The 26,283-nt window shown below is 45.3% G+C and overlaps 3 protein-coding genes across 3 annotated transcripts in view; all 3 read right to left on the bottom strand.

The window, feature by feature from the left end:
- Positions 1-12,848, bottom strand: part of LOC120910566 (zinc finger protein 268-like) — a 129,011-nt gene extending 116,163 nt beyond the window's left edge. Inside the window, exons 1-3 of the mRNA XM_040322324.1 lie at positions 12,742-12,848; positions 12,152-12,265; positions 11,938-12,035 (exon numbers count right to left, since the gene is read on the bottom strand). Coding sequence (XP_040178258.1) covers positions 11,938-12,035; positions 12,152-12,265; positions 12,742-12,832 — 303 coding nt within the window. The 5' untranslated portion in view covers positions 12,833-12,848. The remainder of the gene's footprint in view (positions 1-11,937; positions 12,036-12,151; positions 12,266-12,741) is intronic.
- On the bottom strand, positions 5,290-7,562 carry LOC120910041 (gastrula zinc finger protein XlCGF26.1-like). The gene has a single exon (XM_040321891.1). It carries the CDS (start codon positions 7,310-7,312, stop codon positions 5,549-5,551), a length of 1,764 nt encoding a protein of 587 aa, XP_040177825.1. The 5' UTR covers positions 7,313-7,562; the 3' UTR covers positions 5,290-5,548.
- A 5,325-nt stretch (positions 12,849-18,173) lies between the features above and the next one.
- On the bottom strand, positions 18,174-21,563 carry LOC120910176 (zinc finger protein 2 homolog). Its single transcript, XM_040322059.1, has 4 exons — positions 21,445-21,563; positions 21,183-21,324; positions 19,169-19,184; positions 18,174-19,105 (listed from the first exon to the last, which is right to left on the bottom strand). Exons 1-4 carry the CDS (start codon positions 21,514-21,516, stop codon positions 18,550-18,552), a joined length of 786 nt encoding a protein of 261 aa, XP_040177993.1. The 5' UTR covers positions 21,517-21,563; the 3' UTR covers positions 18,174-18,549.
- Between the last annotated feature and the right edge of the window lie 4,720 nt (positions 21,564-26,283).

The following is a 26,283-nucleotide window of genomic DNA, read 5'->3' on the forward strand; positions in this document are numbered from 1 at the left end:
ATGCATTGTGACTCAGGCACAAAAGAGATAAGCTGATTGGCTAAGATATTAAGTAAGATATGTGATGGAAGTACTAAAAAAATGTTGTGTTATGATTACTTTCCTCCTGAGCTACTCAAATGTTACATATGTATGTGTGAAAATATGATACAATGCTGTTAGTTTCCTTAAAAGACATTACCTGGGTTAAAATCTTGGCCAGGATTTAAGAGTGAAAAACAGTCTTCAAACCCCTCCTAAACAGCTGTCATCCCTCCTCCCTCTTCACTCCAAAGCCCCCTCCACTGAAGAAACAAAGATGGCCCCCAAAGACTTTGAAACATGTGCCACGATGCCAAGAACAGACATCACAGGGGCGTGTAATAAGGGACTATATATGGACTAAGCCAATGAAATGTGTTAACGTGTATGATGACATTCTGTTTGTAAAAGACCAATTGAAAAGTCCAGCCCCTTCTCTGTGGCTGAACGTTGGAAAGGTGAAGATGTAGACTGTTTCTCTCTAGGTCTGCATGTTTCACTATTATGATTTGGGTCAACGGCAGAATGGGTTTATTCTCTGGAATTGGGCCAGAGTACCACTACATCAGATACATCACTTACTACACTGCCATTCCGAACACACAAAGAAACAAATTTACGAACGAATGAAAATACGAACATACGAAATTACGAACATACATTTTAAGATACACTTTCTTATACTGTCCATTCAAAAGAACGATTCGAGAACACGAACAAACAAAATTACGAACATACAAAGAAACGAAATTACGAACACCTGAATGAAATACGAACATACGAAATTACCAACAGACAAAGGATTGAAAATACGGAATGCAAATCATTCGTTATAGATGTAATTTTCGTTCTTTTACTGTTTTGGTGTTTCGTATTTTCGTAAGTTTGTCCATTTGTGACTGTACACCCGGACTACATATCCCAGGGATCGATTGTGGGATTGGTATGGTATGGTCCTCAGAATGGCAATTGCTCCGCATGACTATTCACCTGGACTACATATCCCAGGGATCTTTGCTACCATCAGGAAGATTGCTGGGAAGAGCTATAAAAAAGCCCAGAGATCGATTGTGGGATTGGTATGGTATGGTCCTCAGAATGGCAATTGCTCCGCATGACTATTCACCTGGACTACATATCCCAGGGATCTTTGCTACCATCAGGAAGATTGCTGGGAAGAGCTATAAAAAAGCCCAGAGACCCGCCCCACGCTCTCTTCCTCCTGGGCCTTGTGTGTGACGGACCTCTGTACAGGGAGCAGTGGCGGCTGGTGCTCCAAATTTTTGGGGGAGCGCAAAAAAAAAAAAAACAATTGCAGCCTTATTGTGCCCATCAAATGCAGCCACTGTGCCATGCCATCAATTGTTGCCACTGTGCCATCAATTGTTGCCACTGTGCCATGCCTTCAAATGCAGCCACTGTGCCATGCAACGCAACCACTGTGCCATCATTTATCGCCACTGTGCCCATCAATTGTCACCACTGTGCCATGCCATCAAACGCAGCCACTGTGCCATCAATTGTCGCCACTGTGCCCATCAATTGTCACCACTGTGCCATGCCATCAAACGCAGCCACTGTGCCATCAATTGTCGCCACTGTGCCCATTAATTGTCACCACTGTGCCATGCCATCAAACGCAGCCACTGTGCCATCAATTGTCACCACTGTGCCATGCCAAACGCAGCCACTGTGCCATGCCAAACGCAGGCACTGTGCCATCAGAGTCTGCAGAGTTCCCCCCTTATGCCACATACATTAAAAACGGTCGTGTGTAGGCTCCAGAGCTCCAGAGCATTTTTCTCGACGAAAAATTTAGAACATGCTCTATTATTTCTCAACCTTTTTCATGTTGTGAAAAACGTCCGTGTGTAGGCTTTAACAACGGGGGGGGGGGGGGAACGCGCATGCTCAGAAGCAAGTTGTGAGAAGGGAAATGTGTATAATCAGCCCAAAGGGTGGCGCCATTCGAATGGAACTTCCCCTTAAACCACTAGCCAACCAGCCGCCGCAGTTTTACAGAGGCAGGTCGGCTCGGCTGCGCAAAATCACGTAATATAACATAATTACGCATTGCAGCCACTAGGGGCGCACGCGCCCCCTGCTCGCCCCTGGTACCGACGCGCGTGTCCGGCGGGCGCGATCACCACCGGCACCCGCGATTGCTCATAACAGAGCGAGAACTGGGAGCTGTGTGTGTAAACACAGGGGGAGAAATGACTGATCGTCTGTTCATACAGTGATCTGTCATTTCCCCAAGTCAGTCCACCCCCCTTCAGTTAGAACACACCTAGGGAACACAATTAACCCCTTCCTCGCCCCATAGTGTTAACCCCTTCACTGCCAGTGACATGTTTACAGTAATCAGTGCATTTTTTTTAGCACTGATTGCTATAAAAATGCCAATGGTCCCAAAAAATGTGTCAAAAGTGTCCGAAGTGTCCGCCATAAGGTCGCAGTACCGATAAAAATCGCAGATCGCCAGCATTACTAGTAAAAAAAAAATATTAATAAAAATGCCATAAAACTATCCCATATTTTGCAGACGCTATAACTTTTGCGCAAACCAATCAATAAACGCTTATTGCGATTTTTGTTTACGAAAAATACGCAGAAGAATACGTATCGGCCTAAACTGAGGGAAAAAACATTTTTTATATATATTTTTGGGGGATATTTATTATAGCAAAAAGTAAAAAATATTCATTTTTTTTTCAAAATTGTCGCTCTATTTTTGTTTATAGCGCAAAAAATAAAAACCGCAGAGGTGATCAAATACCACCAAAAGAAAGCTCTATTTGTGGGAAAAAAATGGGACGCCAATTTTGTTTGGGAGCCACGTCGCACGACCGCGCAATTGTCAGTTAAAGCGACGCAGTGCTGAATCGGAAAAAAGCGATCTGGTCTTTGGGAAGCCAAACAGTCCGGGGCAGAAGTGGTTAAGATCCGCCCATTGTGAAATGTGGCCACACCCACTATTTGATGGAGCATGTGTGTGTGAGGGAGGAGGGGATTTTGGCGGTCGTGGTTGAGTTCTTTCACCTATTTTCAGAGAAAAAAAAAGGCCCGATAAGAGCTTTTCTCCAACTGACCACCTATGGGGCAATTTTCATGGTGCTGTCGGTGTAAATATTGGACTAGCTCAGTACTATTTCATACGAGATCCGTGTTCCTATCATTTATTCCTTCTGGGTTTATACCCATCACACCGCAACCTTAAAAACTAAAACATTCTTACTACACCCCCAATGTACTGTGATGTGCTTTGTACACCACTTGGGACTATCTGACCCCCTCCCTAGGAGAATCTGAAGCCTCGTGACGAGAAAATCGTTCGTGTGTAGGGTTTTTCATCAAGAAAACTGGCAGGAATCTCAACGAGCAAAATAGAGAACCTGCTCTCTATTTTCTCGTCGGGATTCTCGGCAGTGTTTTCCCGACGAGAAACCCAAGCATGTGTATGCTTACCTGCCTCCATGGAAACCCGCGCATGCTCGATGAGACTTCGACGCATGCGCGGTAGCTTCCAAGGCATAGGTAGGGTGAAGCAAGATGGCGGCGACGTCACCGAATGTGACGAGCGCACGCTCGTCGTGGTCGATGAAGTCACCGCGTTCTTGCCATTCAAAAGAATGGCGGTTCTTTTGAATGGAGTGTGTGTACACTCGGCCGGCAAGAGATTCTTGCCAAGAATCTCGTCAGGAAAAACAATGGCCCGGATTCAGGTATGACTTGCGCATTATTTGCGGAGGCACAGGGCAACGATTTTGCCCTACGCCCCCGCAAATAATTTGCGCTGCCCTCGATTCACGGAGCAGTAGCTCCGTAAATTGCGAGGGCGCGCCGGCAAAATTGCCCGGCGTAAGTGCGCGCAATGTAAATGATCCTGCCGGGGGCGGAAATCATTTAAATTAGGCGCGCTCCCGCGCCGAGCGTACAGCGCATGCTCCGTCGGGAAACTTTCCCGACGTGCATTGCAGCAAATGACGTCATTTGCTTCAAAGTGAACGTGAATGGCGTCCAGCGCCATTCACGATTCACTTACGCAAACAAACGTAAAATTCGAACGTCGCGACGCGGGAACGCCGGGTATCCTATAGCATTGGCTGCGCCTGCTATTAGGATGTGTAACCTTACGCGAAACCCGACGTACGCAAACTACGTAATTTGCGTACGCAGGGCTCGCGCAACGTTGTGAATCGGTGTTAGTATGCAATTTGCATACTATACACAGATCACAACGGGAGCGCCCCCTAGTGGTCATCGCTAGAATGCAGCCTAAAATCTGCGTGGCATAAGAGCCTTATGCCATGCAGATTTTAGGCTGCAGTCGGCGTAACGAGTTCTCTGAATCAGAACTCGTTACGCCGGTGCAAGTCAGCAATTGCGCTGCGTAACTATGGTTACGCAGGCGCAATTTCTACCTGAATCTGGGCCAATGTTTTTTTTTTTCCAGACGAGATTCTGGGCCGTGTGTACAGGGCTTCATTCTGAGATGTGTCTCAAGGCTGCAGTTCTTCTGAGCTCCACAAGGTGGTGATCTCACTCATACCAAGACAGGAAGTCTTTATGGAAGATAGGAAGTCTCTATGGAAGACAGAAAATGTGAGCTTTTCTTCAACTGACCACCAATGGGGCAATTTTCATGGTGCTGTCGGTGTAAATATTGGACTAGCTCAGTACTATTTCATATGAGATCCGTGTTCCTATCATTTATTCCTTCTGGGTTTATACCGATCACACTGCACCCCAAAAAACTAAAACATTCTTACTACACCCCCAATGTACTGTGATGTGCTTTGTACACCACTTGGGACTATCTGACCCCCTCCCTAGGAGAATCCGAGGCTCGTAGGGTAACATTTGTTCTCTTGGTATGTCCCATCATCAGAGTCTCCAAGAAATAGAAGAAGACAAGGGAAGACTCGCTCCGTCAAACTCCACCTAGAAATGGAATATTCGTTTTGCCGGGATGTACCCCTTTGAAAAACAATTTTTTCTTTTTTGAATTTCTTTATTTTTATTTTAACAAAAGGAAAATGAACAGCCTCTTCCATAATTAACATACATCACCTTTATATAAGCGACCAACAACATATCATCAAATTCAATATCGTTTAACCTTGACGTTGAATCTGGGGGAAAATCAAGACAGGAAATATCTCCAGATGTTCCATGGACTCAACAGTCCCACCTGGAAAAGTCATCGTACATTTGTCATAAGAATCAGCAGGTGAGTTCTCTCTGATGTCTCCGATTTTTTTTTTGATCTGTAAACCATTTCCCGCACTCTGAATGCAATGAGCCTACTCTGCGGTGTGTCTTCTCTGGTGTTTCAGAAGGTTTCCTTTATGATTGAAAAATTTCCCGCACGCTGAACATGAAGAAGAAGGACGACGCTCGCCCGTGTGAATTTTCTGGTGTTGCACAAGGTGTCCTTTCACAATGAAAGATTTCCCGCACTCTGAACACGAAGAAGGACGACGCTCGCCCGTGTGAATTTTCTGGTCTTGCACAAGGTGTCCTTTCACAATGAAATATTTCCCGCACTCTGAACATGAACAGGGATGCTCATCAGTGTGAATTCTCCGGTGTTTAACAAAGTCTCCTGTATAAGAGAAAGATTTCCCGCACTCTGGACATGCATAAGGGCGTTTACTGGTGTGACTTCTCTGATGTTCAACGAGTGCTCCCCCCTGAGCGAAAGATCCGGACCTGAGTGAAGTCTCTGGTGTTTAACAAGGTTTTCTTTCGTAGTGAAACATTTCCCGCACTCTGAACATGGATAAGGACGCTCACCTGTGTGAAACCTGTGGTGTTTAACAAGGTTTTCTTTCGCAGTGAAACATTTCCCGCACTCTGAACATGAATAAGGACGCTCACCCGTGTGAAGTCTCTGGTGTTTAACAAGGCTTCTTTTATGAATGAAGGATTGCCCGCACTCTGAACACGGATAAGGACGCACACCTGTGTGAATTCTCTGATGTTCAATAAGTACTCCTTCCTCAGCGAAAGATTTCCCGCACTCTGAACATGAATAAGGACGCTCGCCTGTGTGATGTCTCTGGTGTACAATCAGTCTTTCTTTTTTAAAGAAACCTTTCTCGCACTCCGAACAAGGGAAAGGACGCTCACCTGTGTGAATTTTTTGGTGTTCGGTAAGATTTCCTTTTTTAAGGAAACGTTTCCCGCACACTGAGCAAGGGAAAGGACGCTCACCCGTGTGAATTTTAAGGTGTTCAACAAGCTCTCCTTTACGGGTAAAACTTTTCCCGCACTCTGAACATGAAAAAGGACGCTCACCCGTGTGAATAACCTGATGTCTAAGAAGGTTTTTTTTTTCAATGAAACATTTCCCGCACTCTAAACATAAATAAGGACGCTCACCTGTGTGAGTTCTGTGGTGTATAATAAGGGTTGCTTTTTTAGGGAAACCTTTCCCGCACTCTGAGCAAGAGAAAGGACGCTTACCTGTGTGAATGCTAAGATGTACTTTAAGTGCTTCTTTTTTAGGGAAACTTTTCCCGCACTCTGAACATGAGAAAGGGCGCTCACCCGTGTGAATTCTCTGGTGTACAATTAGGGTTCCTCTTTTAAGGAAACCTTTCCCGCACTCTGAACAAGAGAATGGACGCTCACCGGTGTGAATTCTCTGATGGGAAACCAGGGCTGCTTTCCGAATGAAACGTTTCTTGCACTCTGGACATGAAAAGGGACGCTCACCTGTGTGAATTCTCTGGTGTACAACAAGTTGTTGTTTCTGAGAGAAACATTTCCCGCACTCTGAACATGGATAGGGACGCTCACCCGTGTGAATTCTCTGGTGTCTAAGAAGGTTTTCTTTTTTAAGGAAACCTTTCCCGCACTCCGAACAAGAGAAAGGACGTTCACCCATGTGAATTTTCTGGTGCATACGGAGGTTTTTGTTTTCAGTGAAAGATTTCCCGCACTCTGAACATGAAAATGAACGCTCCCCTGTGTGAACCCTCTTATGGCTTGAAGAAGATGTCTGGGGATTGGATGGATCTGGTGATCTGTCAGCACTGTGAGAACTTGGAAGGACATCTGATGTCATAGTATGGGATTTCTCAGAAGGTTCCTCAGGATTGGAAGGATCTGATGATCTAACCAACCAATCCGAGGTGACTTTGGGAGAATATTGTGGAATGTCGGTATCTTCTGCCTTACAATCTGGAGATATAATAAGATGTCCCTCCGATGGATTTATATTCCAGAAACACCGTCCATCTGCTGGAAAGCAATATTTAATAGAAGTCATATCTGTTCTCATACATCTTGTATTCAGAAGTCATATGTATACACTGGGCAAGATGGTCAGAGAGCGAAAACATACTACAAGGGGGAAAGAAAATGCGAAAAACAAAAAATTAAACCATTTAACCAACAAATGGTAGTTGGATTTCCGGAGTAATCATCTAGGTAAGGAAAACTCCAACTATGGTGTTGAACTTTAGATGACCTCTCTGCTTCGTGACAAGTTTACTGGGTGAAAGTGTATCAGGATAGTTCATCTTAAAGCGGAGGTTCACCCGTACATGACTCTTTTTCCCCTTAGCTTCATGCTCGTTTTGTCTAGGGGAATCGGCTAGTTGTTTTAAAATAAGAGCTGTACTTACCGTTTACGAGATGCATCTTCTCTGCCGCTTCCGGGTATGGGCTGCGGGACTGGGCGTTCCTATTTTGATTGACAGTCTTCCGAGAGGCTTCCGATGGTCGCATCCATCGCGTCACGTTTCTCCGAAAGAAGCCGAACGACGGTGAGCAGGCGCAGTATAGAGCCGCACCGACGTTCGGCTTCTTTCGGCTACTAGTGACGCGATGGATGCGACCGTCGGAAGCCTCTCGGAAGACTGTCAATCAAGAAGGAACGCCCGCTCCCGAAGACCCATACCCGGAAGCGACGGAGAAGATGCATCTCGAAAACAACTAGCCGATTCCCCTAGACAAAACGAGCATTAATCTAAGGGGATTGTTTAAAAAAATTGTTTAATGGGTGAACTCCCGCTTTAAGTTCACTAATTGGAAAAGGAACATTTTGAAATATATCCTAAGATAAGAAAATCTTTGAGGACAAGTGATGAAACTTCTTACAACGGGTGGTTTAAAATAATTATGTGGAATATGGGAAAGTTATGTACAGTACATTAATTAAGTTTGACTGGGTCTACTTGTGCCCTCATTAAAACTGTTAAAATACATTGGATAAGAAGAACACTGATGTGTATGTATGTAATAATAATTAGTCGTGTGCATTCGTTTTCGTCTGAATGCGTTTTTGTCCGAATTTCGGGTATTTTCGTTATCGTTTTAACAGACGAATGCGCAGAATCCAAAATATCCGACAAAAAAATTAGGGCTGGTACTGATTCCAATTTCCGTGTTTGATTAATCGACTAATTTTGAATATAACGCACATACATTTTTCGGATCACCACCATATGTAGTCCCCACTGTAATATCCACAGACATCCCCCCCCCACTGTAATATCCACAGACATCTCCCCCCACTGTAATATCCACAGACATCTCCCCACTGTAATATCCACAGACATCCCCCCCCCCCACTGTAATATCCACAGACATCTCCCCCACTGTAATATCCACAGACATCTCCCTCCCACTGTAATATCCACAGACATCTCCCTCCCACTGTAATATCCACAGACACCCCCCCCCCCACTGTAATATCCACAGACATCTCCCCCCCCCCACTGTAATATCCACAGACATCTCCCCCTCACTGTAATATCCACAGACATCTCCCCCCACTGTAATATCCACAGACATCTCTCCCACTGTAATATCCACAGACATCTCCCTCCCACTGTAATATCCAGACATCTCCCCCCCCCCCCCACTGTAATATCCACAGACATCTCCCCCCCACTGTAATATCCACAGACATCTCCCCCCCACTGTAATATCCACAGACATCTCTCCCCTCTGTAATATCCACAGACATCTCCCCCCACTGTAATATCCACAGACATCTCCCCCCACTGTAATATCCACAGACATCTCCCCCCACTGTAATATCCACAGACATCTCCCCCCACTGTAATATCCACAGACATCTCCCCCCCACTGTAATATCCACAGACATCTCCCCCCCACTGTAATATCCACAGACATCTCCCCCCCACTGTAATATCCACAGACATCTCCCCCCACTATAATATCCACAGACATCTCCCCACTGTAATATCCACAGACATCTCCCCCCACTGTAATATCCACAGACATCTCCCCACTGTAATATCAACAGACACCTCGCCCACTGTAATATCCATAGACATCTCCCCCACTGTAATTTGCACATCTCCCCTACTGTAATATCCACAGACACCTCCCCCACTGTAATATCCACACCTCCCCCACTGTAATATCCACAGACATCTCCCCACTGTAATATCCACAATCTTCCCCCACTGTAATATCCACAGACATCTCCCCCACTGTAATATCCACAGACATCTCCCCCACTGTAATTTCCACATCTCCCCTACTGTAATATCCACAGACACCTCCCCCACTGTAATATCCACATCTCCCCCACTGTAATATCCACAGACATCTCCCCCACTGTAATATCCACAGACATCTCCCCCACTGTAATATGGTCCACATCTCCCCCACTGTATAGGAAGATTAGTGCTTGCTTAGTCTTCCCAGAGAAGCCGGCCGAACACGAGCATTAGAGGCTGGGTGATGACATCAGCGCGCTGCTCTAGGCTCACCTAGGCTGCCATCGGGTGGATCAAGATGGCCGCCGCTCCGGGAGCTAGGCCGAAGCCGCGGCCTTTCCTATAGCTGAGGCAGTAGCGGAGCTCCGTGGATCACATGGTGTGCCGATCCGCATATGTTGACCCGCTCGGATCACGGATCATTTACGATCCGTTGCCCCACTAGTACCGATCAAAAGAAGTTTGATCGATCAAAAAATATTTACGATTAATCGAGGAATTAATCTTTAATTTCCAGAGCACTAAATAAAATTGTTTATTTTAATTTTCGTTGCTACAACAGTTCGATATAGATAGGAGATTCGACATGACGCTGACAATAGCGATCTGTGTCTATCGAATCTGCGGTCGAATGTGCCTAACCTTAACTCTATTAGTCCAAGATTATTCTACATAGAGAGAAAAGATTCAACATAGAAACAGTGTTGGGGTAGACCATTCGACATGAACGGCGAAGATTCAAGGAATCAGCGAAAAACATACAAATGTTGAATCTGTCATTGAAGGCTTATGGTGTCTGTCGAAAGTTCTAAGAAGATTCGATAAGCAGCTTAAACTGTACGACGCCGCAACCGTACATTTCCGGTCAAATACTCGGCCCATAAGCTATAGAAGAATTCAAATGTTGGTTGAATTAGTAGTAATAATAATTTATAAATATAATTATTACTAGTCATACAACATTAGAATTCTTCTATAGCTTGTAGGGGGATCATTTGACTGGAAATGTACGATTGCGGCGTCGTACAGTTTAGCTGCTCCGTCGAATCTTCTTAGAACATTCGACAGACACCATAAGCCTTCAATGACAGATTCCACCTTAATTAATTCGGATTTTCGGACAAATGCATTTTTTAACGAAATAAAATAAATAAAAATTAATTTCAGAAACAAAATATTTCAGTGTGCACATGTCTAAAAATAATTAGACAGAATTGTATAATATAATACAGTACCTTTTAATGGAACCTATATATACATATATATATATACACATATAGGATTATATAGTAAGACATAACGCATAAGGTGGAGTTATTGAAAGTTCATTCTCCCAAAGACTTTTACGTGGTGTACAGTATCTCCTCCTCATTTGTTGGGAACATGACGTTATATAGAGGAATGGAAATGGACCTTTCATATGGTGTACAGTATCTCCTCCTCATTTGTTGGGAACATGACGTTATATTGAGGAATGGAGATGGACCTTTTATATGGTGTACAGTATCTCCTCCTCATTTGTTGGGAACATGACGTTATATAGAGGAATGGAAATGGACCTTTCATATGGTGTACAGTATCTCCTCCTCATTTGTTGGGAACATGACGTTATATTGGGGAATGGAGATGGACCTTTCATATGGTGTACAGTATCTCTTCCTCATTTGTTGGGAACATGACGTTATATTGAGGAATGGAGATGTGTGTTTTCAATAAACAGTTCAAGTTAAAGCTGTGTAACTAAGCTAGTCTCGTCTGGTTCTTAGTTACAATATATGTGCTGTATCATCTGATATCTGAAGGTCCAAACTGGAGGAATCGATATATGGTGAAAGAACTCAAGCGGAGTTTGGGAAGTTTTGTTACAGTGAACTTTCTTCATTTAGTGTTTATGACTTACTTGTGTCGATATGTAGAGAGAATTCCTCCTGTTTACTTTCCATAATCATCTCCCCCTCCTCCATAGACTGCTGATCTCCACTCACCAACCTCTCTTCTTCTTCCTCTTTATGCTCAACTTTGATGTCTTTCCGTTCTTCATCCTAAATTCCAGAAATGATAAAATATAACATCTGGAAACACTGCTGCCAATAATAAGAGATGACACAGAAGAATGTCCACTCATAGAATTATTTTTGAGTTTTTCGCCCAGTCCCATCTACAGTACCTGATCATTCTCTGTATAGTGGTGATCTTTCCATGTAGAATTCTGGGAATACAGAGGACAACCCTCCTCCATAGACTGCTGATCTCCACTCACCAACCTCTCTTCTTCTTCCTCTTTAACCTCAACTTTAATGCCTTTTAGTTTTGCACCCTAAACCCCAAAGATGAAAGAATACATTTGTAAAAAGGAGCAAGAGATGACATATAGGAATGTTAGCCCATACCGCAAATATATTTTTAGGTCTACATGCTCAGTCCCACCTACCTGATCATGCTGGGGGATGGTGTGATCTTCTTGTGTGGGGTCCCGGGAATACAAAGGATGGGGACATCTCTCTGGTGGGTTCCCATTACTGGATACATCTGTAGGAAACACACACACTGACTGAATACATTGTTTCTATGTGTTTATCAGATGATGGGGGATCTAGGTGGAGCCTTCGTACTGCTCTCTCCTTTACAATAAAGTCCCCTCTTACCCGGTGATGTGAGGGGCGGCTGATTCTCCATCATGACGTCCTTGTAGAGATCCTTGTGTCCTTCTAAATACTCCCACTCCTCCTTGCAGAAATAGACCGTGACCTCCTGGCACCCTACAAAAATCAGGAGATATATTTAGGATGTATCCGGTCTATAAATCAGAGGCTCTGGATGAACAGTTGGATAAATGGTTCTATATTTAGAATGTATCGGGACTATAAACCAGAGGCTCTGGATGGACAGTTGGATACATGGCTCTATATTTAGGATGTATCAGGTCTAGGGTTGCCACCTCATCCCTTTAAACCCAAACACATAAATGTTCTGAGGCTAATTTAATACAAATAAGGCACCAAGTAAGTTTAATTACCACCGTAATCAGCCACAGAACCTGTGTAATTAATACGTGTTTGAGGAGGTGGCAACCCTAATCCGGTCTATAAACCAAAGGGTCTGGGTGGACAGTTGGGTAAATGGTTCTATATTTAGGTTGGAGATGTACTATAAATAGACATCACAGTGACTATGGTGGAAGAGGACGGACATGACGGGGATAACTGGGTGTAAATATAAAATAATATGTTATTACCTCCTCTGCCAGCTCTAACATCTCCTCTCTCTCCTCCTTCTCCAAACTGACCTTTGACCTGGAACTTCCTGTCTGTAGTGTTTGGTATCATCTCGCTGCTCGGTGTACCCCGAACAATAAGTGAGATCACCACCTTGTGGAAGTTTTTGGAACTGCATCCTATATATTTTATTTTGTATAAAGCGACAGTCTCTTTTTGGTGCATTCTTAATTTTTTGCATATTTTGAGTCACCATCGTTGCTAAGAAGCAACGGCGCGCAAAGACCACTTCACCCGCAAGGTAGTACTTATGCCAATCTGGCTAGGCCAACCCCTCTTGGCCCCAAGATTCCTGAAGCACCCTGAGACTCACACGAGGGGGTGAGGGGGACCTAAGGAAAGTACCAGGCTGTTTATTTTCTTAAAATAGGATTTAGGGACCCGCGCTGGTGCATGCCGTAAAAAGTAAACGATAACCGGAAGTATCTTAATTTTAATGAGGTTAATTTTCCCTATCAAGGACAGGGGAAGATTTTTCCAGGCCAGGATTCTCTGCCTCAATATGGGATCAGCGGTGTCAGGTTTAGAGCTATCTAATCTTTCACATATGCTGTAATCTGGACTCCAAGATATGTTAACTTGGACTCCCATTTTAAGGGGAGGGAAGGATCTGCCGCCGCCCTTGCCCCAACATCCAACAACAAAATGGAGGACTTAGTCCAATTTACTCTCAAACTGAAGTAGGTCATAAATGTATCAAATATAGCAAATGCAGCCCGTAGGGCGCAAGACATTCCTTGATTGTTCAGACCTGAATCAGCTGTACCTCCGAAGAGGATCGTAGTGCTATTGCTAGGGGTTCCATCACAATGGCAAAGAGGATTGGTGACAACGGGCAGCCCTGTCGGGTGCCTCTATCTATGTGAAAAAAGGGAGAAACTTAGAATCCAAGTCTGTTTGCTGCCTGGGGAGAACTATATAACAGTGCCACCCATTTACAAAATCGTGGACATAAGCCCATTTTTCCCAGGACTGAATGTCAGTCGACACTAGAACCCTTGTGGACTGGTCAGCACACGGTAGTCGAAGGTGCATGAAAAGCCTATGGAGGTTTGTGTCTGTGGATTTTTCAGGCACAAATCCAGTCTGATCTACATTTATTAGGGAGGGAAGGATCTTGGCTAGTCTTGTGGCTTGAATTTTAGTAAGAATTTTAAGGTCAGCATTTAAAGTGCAATCTGTCTACACCAGGAGCAGACATTGGGGTCTTTGGCACTAATACCATATGGCCTCCAACATGGAGGGAGGGAGAACCTGATGGTCCAGACTGTATGCAAAAAGCGTACATAGTATGGGAGTTACCTGTTTCCTAAAGGTCCGATACAACTCTATCAGGGAGCCCCTCCGGTCCCGGCACCTTTTGAGGGAGAAAGGAGCTAATAGCAGCCTCAGTTTCCAGCAGAGTAATCGTGGCTACTTATTGTAAGTGCGATTTTAAACCCTTTTTTATATTAAATTGTTTTACTGGATTACGCTATGTCAGCCTTCTTTCCTTCCTCACCTTGGTTATAATCACTATTGATCATCTGTAAACGGTGGGAGATCTATCGGATACCGGATATCTTGCTGCATAGACCCCTAGGCTGGGTAGAAAGCCACACGCCAACAGAAGATCTCTGGTTAGGATCTTCCCTTTTGGTAAGAGGCAGTTTGTTTGGAAGGTGGAGGATTTTCTTTCTATCTCTTCACTGTTCTATGGTTCCTTTTGGTTTGATGTCACTATTGTATCTGAAGGAGAACAGTATTTTCAGCCACCAGACCACCATCTGATGGGTCCTTTGTTTGAATATAAGACATTGATCGATTTTCTTCATCTTTTTTAACTGGGACTCATTGAAATATATTGCGAATAGGGCAACCTATTCGTTTCAAGTAATTTCAATCTAAACAATAGCACAATGTTTTCAAACTTGCCATTTTTGTCACTCTGCATGAAGAGAGACTCAGCCTTGTGTCTATATTCAGTATGGGCCAGGTCCGAGAAGTGTACTGATAGAAGTCGCCTGGCCTCCAAGAGCGAGGCAAAGGTTTCATCTGTTGAAGATGCAGCGTGTTCCTCCGCACACTTCTCATACCCCATTCTGAATTTCTGCCACCAAGCTATTATGATCCTTATGAGCCGTCTTGATGGCTGAAATACAGTCCCCCCTAAGCACTACTTTAGAAGCATCCAAGACCGTCGGAGACCCGGTAGAATCCCCGTTAACAGGCCAGTAAGCAGAAATAGCCTCCCTCAATTGTGTGGAGACCTGTTCTACCTGTAGCCATCCGCCAAGTGCCCCTACCAGCTTCACTAGGAACAGCCAGATCTACCGACAGTAGGGTATGATCAGAAACCCCCTCAGCCAAATAGGAAACATCCCCCACCATTGTCAGGAAAGCCAAGTTGACAAAAGCCAGATCTATTCTGGCTGAGGATGTATGGGTTCTGGAAAGGTGGGAGTAGCATTTACTCAAGGGGTTTTTCATATCTCCTGATCTCCGAGCCAAGTGGTCAATCCTGACCATTAATTACACCTTACTGGCAGTGATAGCCTTCAGTATGGGCTTGATGATTGCCCCTGCACCAACCTCAGGGGTAGAAGGAGGTTTAGCACTCACCAAGGGGCCCCCCGCCGGAGCTCTGTGTGGCTGCAGGAGAATCCATCCTTGTGAGATTTACAGTCAGCTCTACACGGCGTGCGCAGGCGCCGTATAGCGCCAACTCGCAGCTGGGCTATTTCCGGAAATCTGGTGACGCGCGTTGTGCGACAGGGGAACTGTTTCACAAGCCGTCAATCATCTAACCCAGGGATAGGAACGCCCAGTCCCGCAGTCATCAGAACCCTGAGGCAGGGATAGGGACGCCCAGTCCCGGAGTCATCAGAACCCTGAGGCAAGGATAGGAACGCCCAGTCCCGCAGTCATCAGAACCCTGAGGCAGGGATAGAATGCCCAGTCCCGCAGTCATCAGAACCCTGAGGCAGGGATAGGAACGTCCAGTCCCGCAGTCATCAGAACCCTGAGGCAAGGATTGGAACGCCCAGTCCCGCAGTCATCAGAACCCTGAGGCAGGGATAGGAACACCCAGTCCCGCAGTCATCAGAACCCTGAGGCAGGGATAGGAACACCCAGTCCCGCAGTCATCAGAACCCTGAGGCAGGGATAGGAACGGCCAGTCCCGCAGTCATCAGAACCCTGAGGCAGGGATAGGAACGCCTAGTCCCGCAGTCATCAGAACCCTGAGGCAGGGATAGGAACACCCAGTCCCGCAGTTATCAGAACCCTGAGGCAGGGATAGGAACGCCCAGTCCCGCAGTTATCAGAACCCTGAGGCAGGGATAGGAACGCCGAGTCCCGCAGTCATCAGAACCCTGAGGCAGGGATAGGAACGACGAGTCCCGCAGTCATCAGAACCCTGAGGCAGGGATAGGAACGCCCAGTCCCGGAGTCATCAGAACCCTGAGGCAGGGATAGGAACGCCCAGTCCCGCAGTCATCAGAACCCTGAGGCAGGGATAGGAACGCCCAGTCCGGCAGTCATCAGAACCCTGAGGCAGGGATAGGAACGCCCATTCCCGCAGTCATCAGAACCCTGAGGCAGGGATAGGAACGCCCAGTCCGGCAGTCATCAGAACCCTGAGGCAGGGATAGGAACGCCCAGTCCCGCAGTTATCAGAACCCTGAGGCAGGGATAGGAACGCCCAGTCCCGCAGTTATCAGAACCCTGAGGCAGGGATAGGAACGCCCAGTCCCGCAGTTATCAGAACCCTGAGGCAAAGATAGGAACGCCCAGTCCCGCAGTTATCAGAACCCTGAGGCAGGGATAGGAACGCCCAGTCCCGCAGTTATCAGAACCCTGAGGCATAGATAGGAACGCCCAGTCCCGCAGTTATCAGAACCCTGAGGCACGGATAGGAATGCCCAGTCCCGCAGTCATCAGAACCCTGAGGCAGGGATAGGAACACCCAGTCCCGCAGTCATCAGAACCCTGAGGCAGGGATAGGAACGCCCAGTCCCGCAGTCATCAGAACCCTGAGGCAGGGATAGGAACGCCCAGTCCCGCAGTCATCAGAACCCTGAGGCAGGGATAGGAACGCCTAGTCCCGGAGTCATCGGAACCCTGAGGCAGGGATAGAACGCCCAGTCCCGCAGTTATCAGAACCCTGAGGCAGGGATAGGAACGCCCAGTCCCGCCGTTATCAGAACCCTGAGGCAGGGATAGGAACGCCCAGTCCCGCAGTCATCAGAACCCTGAGGCAGGGATAGGAACGCCCAGTCCCGCAGTCATCAGGACCCTGAGGCAGGGATAGGAACGCCCAGTCCGGCAGTCATCAGAACCCTGAGGCAGGGATAGGAACGCCCAGTCCCGCAGTCATCAGGACCCTGAGGCAGGGATAGGAACGCCCAGTCCCACAGTCATCAGAACCCGGAAGCCCTGGACAAAATTTGAATATAACGGTATGTACAGAGAGAAAAAAAAAAAAAACCTGCATACTGTAAATGTCCTTAGTATGCTGGCTCTAATGTTAGAAATTTGTTTTTAGGGTGAACCCCCGCTTTAGAGTTTACAGAAATCTGAGATTGCAGGGAGATCCTCCTGCTTCAGACCAGCAGACTGGGATTATCCAAAGCAATAGCAAGGTGAGAAGAAAGAGAAAGAATCACACAGATCTAGTGCAATTTAAAAACTTTACATTTAATTATAAGTATAAAATCATTGGTCGCACTCAAAAAGGGCTTGAAAGTTGCAATTTTTTTATGGCTCTCAGCAACAGTCTTCTAACCCAAAGTCCACCAGGTCCTGGTTATGTGTTGTTCTGAACCAACATAAGCAGATTTCTCACCTTCCATTGTTGTTTTTTTTTTGTTTTTTTTAAAGAATATTAAAAAAAAAAGTCACAGTTACTTTGCTGAGTAACTAATTACTTTTTCAATGTAGTAACTGAGTCACTAACACAATTACTTTTTCGGAGAAGTAATTTGTAACTGTAACTAATTACTTTTTTTAAAGTAAGATGAGCAACACTGCTCAAATCCAGTACCACCAAGTACCCGGCCACCTAGTGGTAGAGGAGAAATTCACCATTGTGAATTCTCCGGTGTTTAACAAGGTCTTCTTTATAAATGAAAGATTTCCCACACTCTGGAATATGCATAAGGGTGCTCAGCTGTGTGACTTCTCTGATCAACGAGTGCTCCTTCCTGAGTGAAAGATCCTAACCTGTATGAATTCTCAGGTGTTGAACAAGGCCTTTTTTATGAATGAAGGATTTCCCGCACTCTGAACATAGATAAGGACGCTCACCTGTGTGAATTCTCTGATGTTCAGCAAGTGCTTCTTCCTGATTGAAACCTTTCCCGCACTCTGAACAAGAGAAAGGAGGATTGCCAGTGTGATTTCTCTGGTGTACAATAAATCTTTTTTTTTTTAAAGAAACCTTTCCCGCACTCCAAACAAGAGAAAGGACGCTCTCTGGTGTGAATTCTCTGGTGTTCAGTAAGATGTCCCTTTTCAATTAAAGATTTCCCGCACTCTGAACATGAATAAGGACGCTCACCTGTGTGAGTTCTGTGGTGTACAATAAGTCTTTCTTTTTTAAGGAAACATTTCCTGCACTCTGAACAAGAGAAAGGACACTCACCCGTGTGAATTCTTTGATGGGAAACCAGGGCTGCTTTCCGAAAGAAACCTTTCTCGCACGCTGGACATGAAAATGGACGCCCACCTGTGTGGATACTCTGGTGTGCAATAAGTTGGCGTTTCTGATAGAAACATTTCCCGCACTCCTAACACAGATGGGGATGCTCACCCGTGTGAATTCTCTGGTGCCTAAGAAGGTTTTTGTTTGCAGTGTAACATTTCCCGCACTCTGAACATGGATAGGAACGTTCACCGGTGTGAATTCTCTGGTGCATAAGAAGGCTTTTGTTTGTAGTGAAAGATTTCCCGCACTCTGGACATGGATAGGGACGCTCACCAGTGTGAATTATCTGGTGCATAAGGAGGATTTTGTTTGTAGTGAAAGATTTCCTGCACTCTAAACATAGATAGGGACGCGCAACAGTGTGAATTTTCTGGTGCCTAAGAAGGTTTTTGTTTTTAGTGAAAGATTTCCCGCACTCTGAACATGAGAATGAACGCTCTCCTGTGTGAACCTTCTTATGGCTTGAACAAGATGTCTGGGGATTGGATGGATCTGGTGATCTGTCAGCACTGTGAGAACTTGGATGGACATCTGAAGTCATAGTATGGGATTTATCAGAAGATTCCTCAGGATTGGAAGGATCTGATGATCTAACCAACCAATCAGAGGTGACTTTGGGAGAATATTGTGGAATGTCGGTGTCTTCTGCCTTACAATCTGGAGATATAATAAGATGTCCCTCCGATGGATTTATATTCCAGAAACACCGTCCATCTGCTGGAAAGCAATATTTAATAGAAGTCATATCTGTTCTCATACATCTTGTATTCAGAAGTCAGTAGGCTTAAAAGCCCATACATACAATCGGACTTTTCGACAACAACGGTCCGAAGGACGTGTTTTATGGGACAATCCGAGCGTCTGTACGCTCCATCGGACAATTGTTTTCGGTTTTTCAACGGACAAATGTTCACTGTGCATGCTCTCAAAACTTTCCGACAAAACAAATGTCAGATGGAGGATCATCCGATCGTGTGTACACAAGTCCATCGGACTAAAATCCAAAAGTACAAACACGCATGCTCAGAACCAATGCTAAACATCAGACAACGGTGCCGAGGCATCATTTTCTATGCTCGCATTGTTCTTACTTCTCAGTTGTATTGAATGCTGCTCTTTTGAGTGGGATCTGTAATTTGAACTCTGTAAATTATTTTGTTGGCACAATAAATCTTTTTTCTGATTAAAAAAAAAAAAACATCAGACAACAATAGCAGAAGTTGCCCATAGGGTGGCGGTAAAGAGCTGAAAAACCACGTGATTTGGTCAATGTTGGCCGAAAAAGTTCTGCCGTGTGTATGCAGAACAAGTTCACGGCCAACGCCCCTTCGGACAAAAATCCACGGAAACGTCCGATGGAAGTCCGATCGTGTGTATGAGGCTTAACATTCCATAGTTATATACACATGCATATATACATATTCGTAAATACATACCTATATGGACCTTTCATAGTCTTCCACAGGAACTTGTTCAAGCAGACTAAATGAGCTTCTATAGTTTGTAAGAATTATTGTAGAATGTTGACCTGGGGAACTATATGTCTTTTGGAACAAATAACTTACCGTATATACTCAAGTATAAGCTGACCCGAATATAAGCCGAGGCACCTAATTTTACCACAAAAAACTGGGAAAACGTATTGACTCGAGTATAAGCCTAGGGTGTCCATCTGCATGCCTCACTGTGTCCATGTGCATGTTTCACTGCGCCTCACTGTGTCCATGACTAGACTGACGTTTAACATGGGAGTCTATGGAAGGGGTGCCCAGGTTTGAAAAATCCGTACTCCCCAGCCGTAGGTCCCCCAGGCAACACATTTTGCACATTGTAGATGAGAAATGGGGCTACATGTGTGCCAAGTTCCGGGTCCAGGGAACCTACGACCGACCGCTACCGGGTCCCCAAAATGACCGGATAAATGACCGTTTAACATGGGAGTGTATGGAAGGGGTGCCCGGCTTTGGTACTCTACGGCCGTAGGTCCCCCGGACAACACACTTTGCACACTTGTAGAGGAAAAGTGGGGCTACATTAATGCCAGGGGTCCAGGGGAGCTATGGCCGGCCGGTACCGGATCCCCAAAATCCAGAAGATCAGGCGCAAAAAGGTGACTTGAGTATAAGCCAAGGGGGGCATTTTCAGCACAAAAAAATTGTGCTGAAAAACTCGGCTTATACTCGAGTATATACAGTATCTTTTTGTGGCTTTTCTGTCCTCCCCTGGATCAACTGTTATTTTGTTTTTTACTCAGTGGACATATGGTTTATTTCAGTCCATGTAACTACATTAAATAAAAAATGAGCTGCGCTCTTAAAGTAACATGTTAGCCGGATAAGCAAACATGAACCAAAATATGTGAATAAAAAGTGTGAAGATTATCACTGAACTTTTGCCTGCTTGGTCCGCTCCCCGTTGGAAGAATCCTTAAAGCTTTCAATGTCTATTGGAGGACTTTACATAAGTTATATGTTTTCCCTGTTTGGGACGGTTTTATTCATATATTTTGGTTTATGTTTGCTTATCCGGCTAACATGTTACTTTAAGAGCGCAGCTAATTTTTTATTTATTGTTTTCTGTGTGTATTTCACTTTGAGTTGCTGCCATCATTATTAGGTTTGTTTCCAGCGAAGTCTTCTTCTTACAGGCAACTACATGCCTTATGCTTAGATAAGTAGAATGTGAACTTTCTGCATTCAGTGTTTTATGACTTACTTGTGTCCTTATGTAGAGAAGATTCCTCCTGTTTACTTTCCATAATCATCTCCCCCTCCTCCATAGACTGCTGATCTCCACTCACCAACCTCTCTTCTTCTTCCTCTTTATCCTCAACCTTGATGTCTTTCCGTTCTTCACTCTAAATTCCAGAGATGATAAAATATAACATCTGGAAACACTGCTGCCAATAATAAGAGCTGACACAGAAGAATGTCCACTCATATAATTATTTTTTAGTTTTTCACTCTGTCCCATCTACCTGATCATTCTCTGTATAGTGGTGACCTTCCCATGTAGAATTCTGGGAATACAGAGGACAACCCACCTCCATAGACTGCTGATCTCCACTCACCAACCTCTCTTCTTCTTCCTCTTTAACCTCAACTTTGATGCCTTTTAGTTTTTCACCCTAAACCCCAAAGATGAAAGAATACATTTGTAAAAAGGAGCAAGAGATGACATATAGGAATGTTACCCCATACCGCAAATATATATTTAGGTCTACATGCTCAGTCCGACCTACCTGATGATGGTGAGGGATGGTGTGATCTTCCTGTGTGGAATCCCGGGAATACACAGGACAGGGACATCTCTCTGGTGGGTTCCCATTACTGGATCCATCTGTAGGAAACACACACACTGACTGAATACATTGTTTCTATGTGTTTATCAGATGATGGGGGATCTAGGTGGAGCCTCCGTACTGCTCTCTCCTTTACAATAAAGTCTCCTCTTACCCGGTGATGTGAGGGGCGGCTGATTCTCCATCATGACGTCCTTGTAGAGATCCTTATGTCCTTCTAAATACTCCCACTCCTCCATGGAGAAATAGACAATGGCAACCCGATACCTAAGAAAAATCAGGAGATATAATTAGGATGTATCTGGTGTATAAACCAGAGGCTCTGGATGGACAGTTGGATAAATGGCTCTATATTTAGGATGTATCCGGTCTATAAACCAGAGGCTCTGGATGGACAGTTGGATAAATGGCTCTATATTTAGGATGTATCCGGTCTATAAACCAGAGGCTCTGGATGGACAGTTGGATAAATGGTTCTATATTTAGGATGTATCTGGTCTATAAACCAGAGGCTCTGGATGGACAGTTGGATAAATGGTTCTATATTTAGGATGTATCTGGTCAATAAACCAGAGGCTCTGGATGCACAGTTGGATAAATGGTTCTATATTTAGGATGTATCCGGTCTATAAACCAGAGGCTCTGGATGGACAGTTGGATAAATGGTTCTATATTTAGGATGTATCTGGTCTATAAACCAGAGGCTCTGGATGGACAGTTGGATAAATGGTTCTATATAGGGTTGTCCCGATTCCACTTTATTAAGACCGAGTATAAGTACCGATACCTTTTTTTCAAGTACTCGTCGATACCGATTACCGATACTTTTTTTTAAATGTCATGTGACAGTTTCTCAAAGCACAATAAAGATTAGGTGGCACTGATAGGATTAGGTGGCACTGATCTGCAGAACTGATAGACGGCTGGGGGGCACTGGCAGGTGGCAATGACGGCTGGGGGGCACTGATAGGTGACATTTATGGGCACTGATGGGGAAGGCTGCCTGCAACGCCCATCCTGGTACTCCTTGCACTCGGCCGCATAACAGCGGTAGCGGCCATCTTGTTATACCCAGATCAAACTATATGAGCTGGGTGTAACAAGATGTCCGCTGCTGGCATACTGTGGCCGAGTGCAGGTGTACCAAGATGGGCGTCTCTGACGGCAACACGGAGTGTCACTTCCGCAACCGAATGCGACGGCTCCGGTCGCCTGGAACTCTGCACTCCCTGCCAGCTCGACGCGCCGTCCGCCACTCTGCCAGGTATCGGCTAAGGCATCGGGAGCATTTGTGCGAGTACAAGTACTCGCACAAATGCTCGGTATCGGTCCCGATACCGATACTAGTATCAGGGCAACCCTAGTTCTATATTTAGGATGTATCTGGTCTACAAACCAGAGGTTCTGGATGGACAGTTGGATAAATGGTTCTATATTTAGGATGTATCTGGTCTACAAACCAGAAGTCCTGAAAGACTGTTGTATAAATGGCACTATATGTGCATAATGTATCTGGACTATAAACCATAACAGACATCACAGTGACTATGGAGGGAGAGGACGGACATGACAGGGGGGGGGGGTTTACTGGTGTAAATATAACATATAATATTATTACCTTCTCTGCTGCCAGTTCCAGCAATGTCTCCTCTCTACCTCCTTCCCACTCTTTTACCTGGAACTTCCTATTTTTGCTCCAAAAAATACTTCCTGTCTGTAGCCATATCACTTCCTGTCTGCAGCTTACATCACTTCCTGTCTGCAGTTTACATCACTTCCTGTTTATTCCAAGTGACATCACCACCTTGTGTTGAAGATAAATACTGCAGTCTACATTGGGATTCATCCATTTGCCCTCAGCTTTGTGATCCTTTCCTCTTTTATGTTAAATCAATCAGAAAATATGTTTCATGTTTAGCCAACAGATACTTAGACGTCTTCACCATCAGATGAGTTGGTACTACAGAGTACCTTTAACCAAAGCACAGATAAAATACATTTGGGAAGGTTTGACAAAACTTTTATTATCTGCAATGCCGGAGTTTTCTGTGTACAACAGTGGGACCGAAACTATGGCCCAGATTCACAGAGAACGGGCGCACATTACGCTGCCGTAGCGCAAATCAATGTATGCTACGCCGACGCAGCGCAGAGAGGCAAGCATGGAATTCAGGAAGCCAGTGCTCCCAACGCTGCGTCGGCGTGGCGTAGGTTTCGAAGGAGCAGGCCGGCATAGGTGGAAGTGGGCTTGCCCCATGCAAACCCATGCAAATGAGGCGTGACACCATGCAAATGATGGTTTGAGAGCCAGGCAAGTACGTTTAACGAACTGCGCATGCGTCGTGACTTGGACGCATCCCCGTGCGCATGCTCACAACCACGTCGGAACAATTGCCTAAGATACGCCGGATCACTTTATACGCCATGAACGTAACCTACACACGTCCAACATTAAATACGCCGGCTTGTGTTCCCTGATGCAGACCTTTACATGTCTGCTGCTGAGTTACACCTCCTTTATGGGGCTTAACTTTACGCCGGACGTACAACTTACGTGCACCTCTCGTAGCCTGCGTCAGGCGCGTGCAGGTTCGTGAATCGCCGTATTTTCCTCATTTGCATATTTGAATGGCTAATCAATGGCAGCGCCACCATGCGTCCAGCGTAAATGTGCGCCCACCCTACGCCGGTGTAGGCAAGTTACGTCGGCGGGATGAAGCCTGTTTTTAGGCATATCTTACTTTGTGGGTCCGGCGCACAGATACGACGGCGCACATTTGCACTTACGTCGGCGTAACTTGATATACGTCGGCGTAAGTGCTTTGTGAATCCGGGCCTATATCTGCTGCTCCAGACCAAGAGGATGCTAACCAGATATTAAATAGCAAATATCCCTCAGGAGACAGAAGGCCCAAGACAGGATGAAAAGCCAACAGAAATATGATCATTGCATTAAATAACCACGTCTCACCAAACGGTGCATGGAAAAACAAATTGGTATTGGTTGAGCTTCCAAATGTCACCGGTGTGTTTGAACTGAATGTTCATTTTGTTGACAATGAAGAAAACCTTTCATATAACAAATATCGAGGATCAGGACAGTTGGTGGTGGGGTGTCAAGTGCCAGAGAAGATGGTGTGCAGTGAGATTGCCGCAGAAGATGCCTACTCCGATGTGTGGATTTCCTCTGCAGCCACGGCCCTGCCAAACCCTAACAACCAGTATGAGCATTGCTGACTTTGTTGGAAAATGTAGGTCACGGATTGTCATTGGTAACAGCAATGGTGAGGGTTTAGCTGACGGTCAGTTTGAGTTAATAGGATGTGGAACATGCCAGAAGGTGTCGGAGGGATAAAATGTTTAGTAAGAAGGGTATTGACTTAATAGTGAATTCAGAGATAGACAGCGTAGTGAGCAGTGGCAGTGCATCTCTCCAGCCACCCCCTATGAGAATAATGGATAGATTCATGCATTGCATGAATCTATCCATGGCCGCCGCCTTCTATTCAGGCATCTGTGTTTTTGAAGCACCTGAATAGAGCCATAGGCTCTAATAGGCTTCAACAAAGGTAAACTGCGAGCACCAAGCATTGTGCTCACAGTTCACCCACGTGTGTTAGAACAGCGAATTAATATTCTCTGTTTTAACACTGAACCGCCTCTCCACCGATCAGGAAGCATGGGTGTGTTACCCGTCACCTGATAGGCGTTCAATCACAGCGCCTGTCGTTTCAGCCAATCAGAAGGAGACGCATGGAGGACACAGCTCGCCGCCATCATCCGCTGCCCCACCAAAACCAAAATAGCGTAAGTGCCAGGCAGATGTCAAGTGGGCGGGGGGGGGGGGGGGGGGTCACAGTGTTAACTTTTGATGGAAACAGTGGTGGTATTTGAAGGGCACAGTGGCGGCATTTGATGGGCACAGTGGCGGCATTTGATGGGCACAGTGGCAGCATTTGATGGGCACAGTGGCAGCGTTTGATGGGCACAGTGGCTGTGTTTGATGGGCACAGTGGCTGCGATTTATGGGCACAGTGGCTGCATTTGATGGCACAGTGGCTGCGATTTATGGGCACAGTGGCTGCGTTTGATAGGCACAGTGGCAGCATTTGATGGGCACAGTGGCAGCATTTGATAGGCACAGTGGCAGCATTTCATGTGGCCTTGTTCTCTTGATCTTCCTGTCCTGGGGGAGTAAGCCAGATTTGCCCTGTGTTACACTGTGCCTCCTCCTTAAAAATCCCGAGGTTTGTGACCACCTCCCTTTCCCCTTTTTTTTCTAATGTTCCAGCAATCCTCCAAAAAAAATAGATACCATATTTTAACTTTATGTATTTTTAGATGATTCACCACCACTATACACGTTTATGGTTATTTCAACCAAACATGTGAAGTCTGGGCTCCTTACAAATGTCTCACTGTAAATGTTAATGGTGTACTTTAATATGTAGAATAAGGTGAACCAGCATATGACACTTATTACTGACCATACAGGATTTGAGAAACATGGAGGAG

The sequence above is a fragment of the Rana temporaria genome, chromosome 8 (assembly GCF_905171775.1).
Source record: "Rana temporaria chromosome 8, aRanTem1.1, whole genome shotgun sequence".
In the NCBI taxonomy this organism is placed as follows: Eukaryota; Metazoa; Chordata; class Amphibia; order Anura; family Ranidae; genus Rana; species Rana temporaria.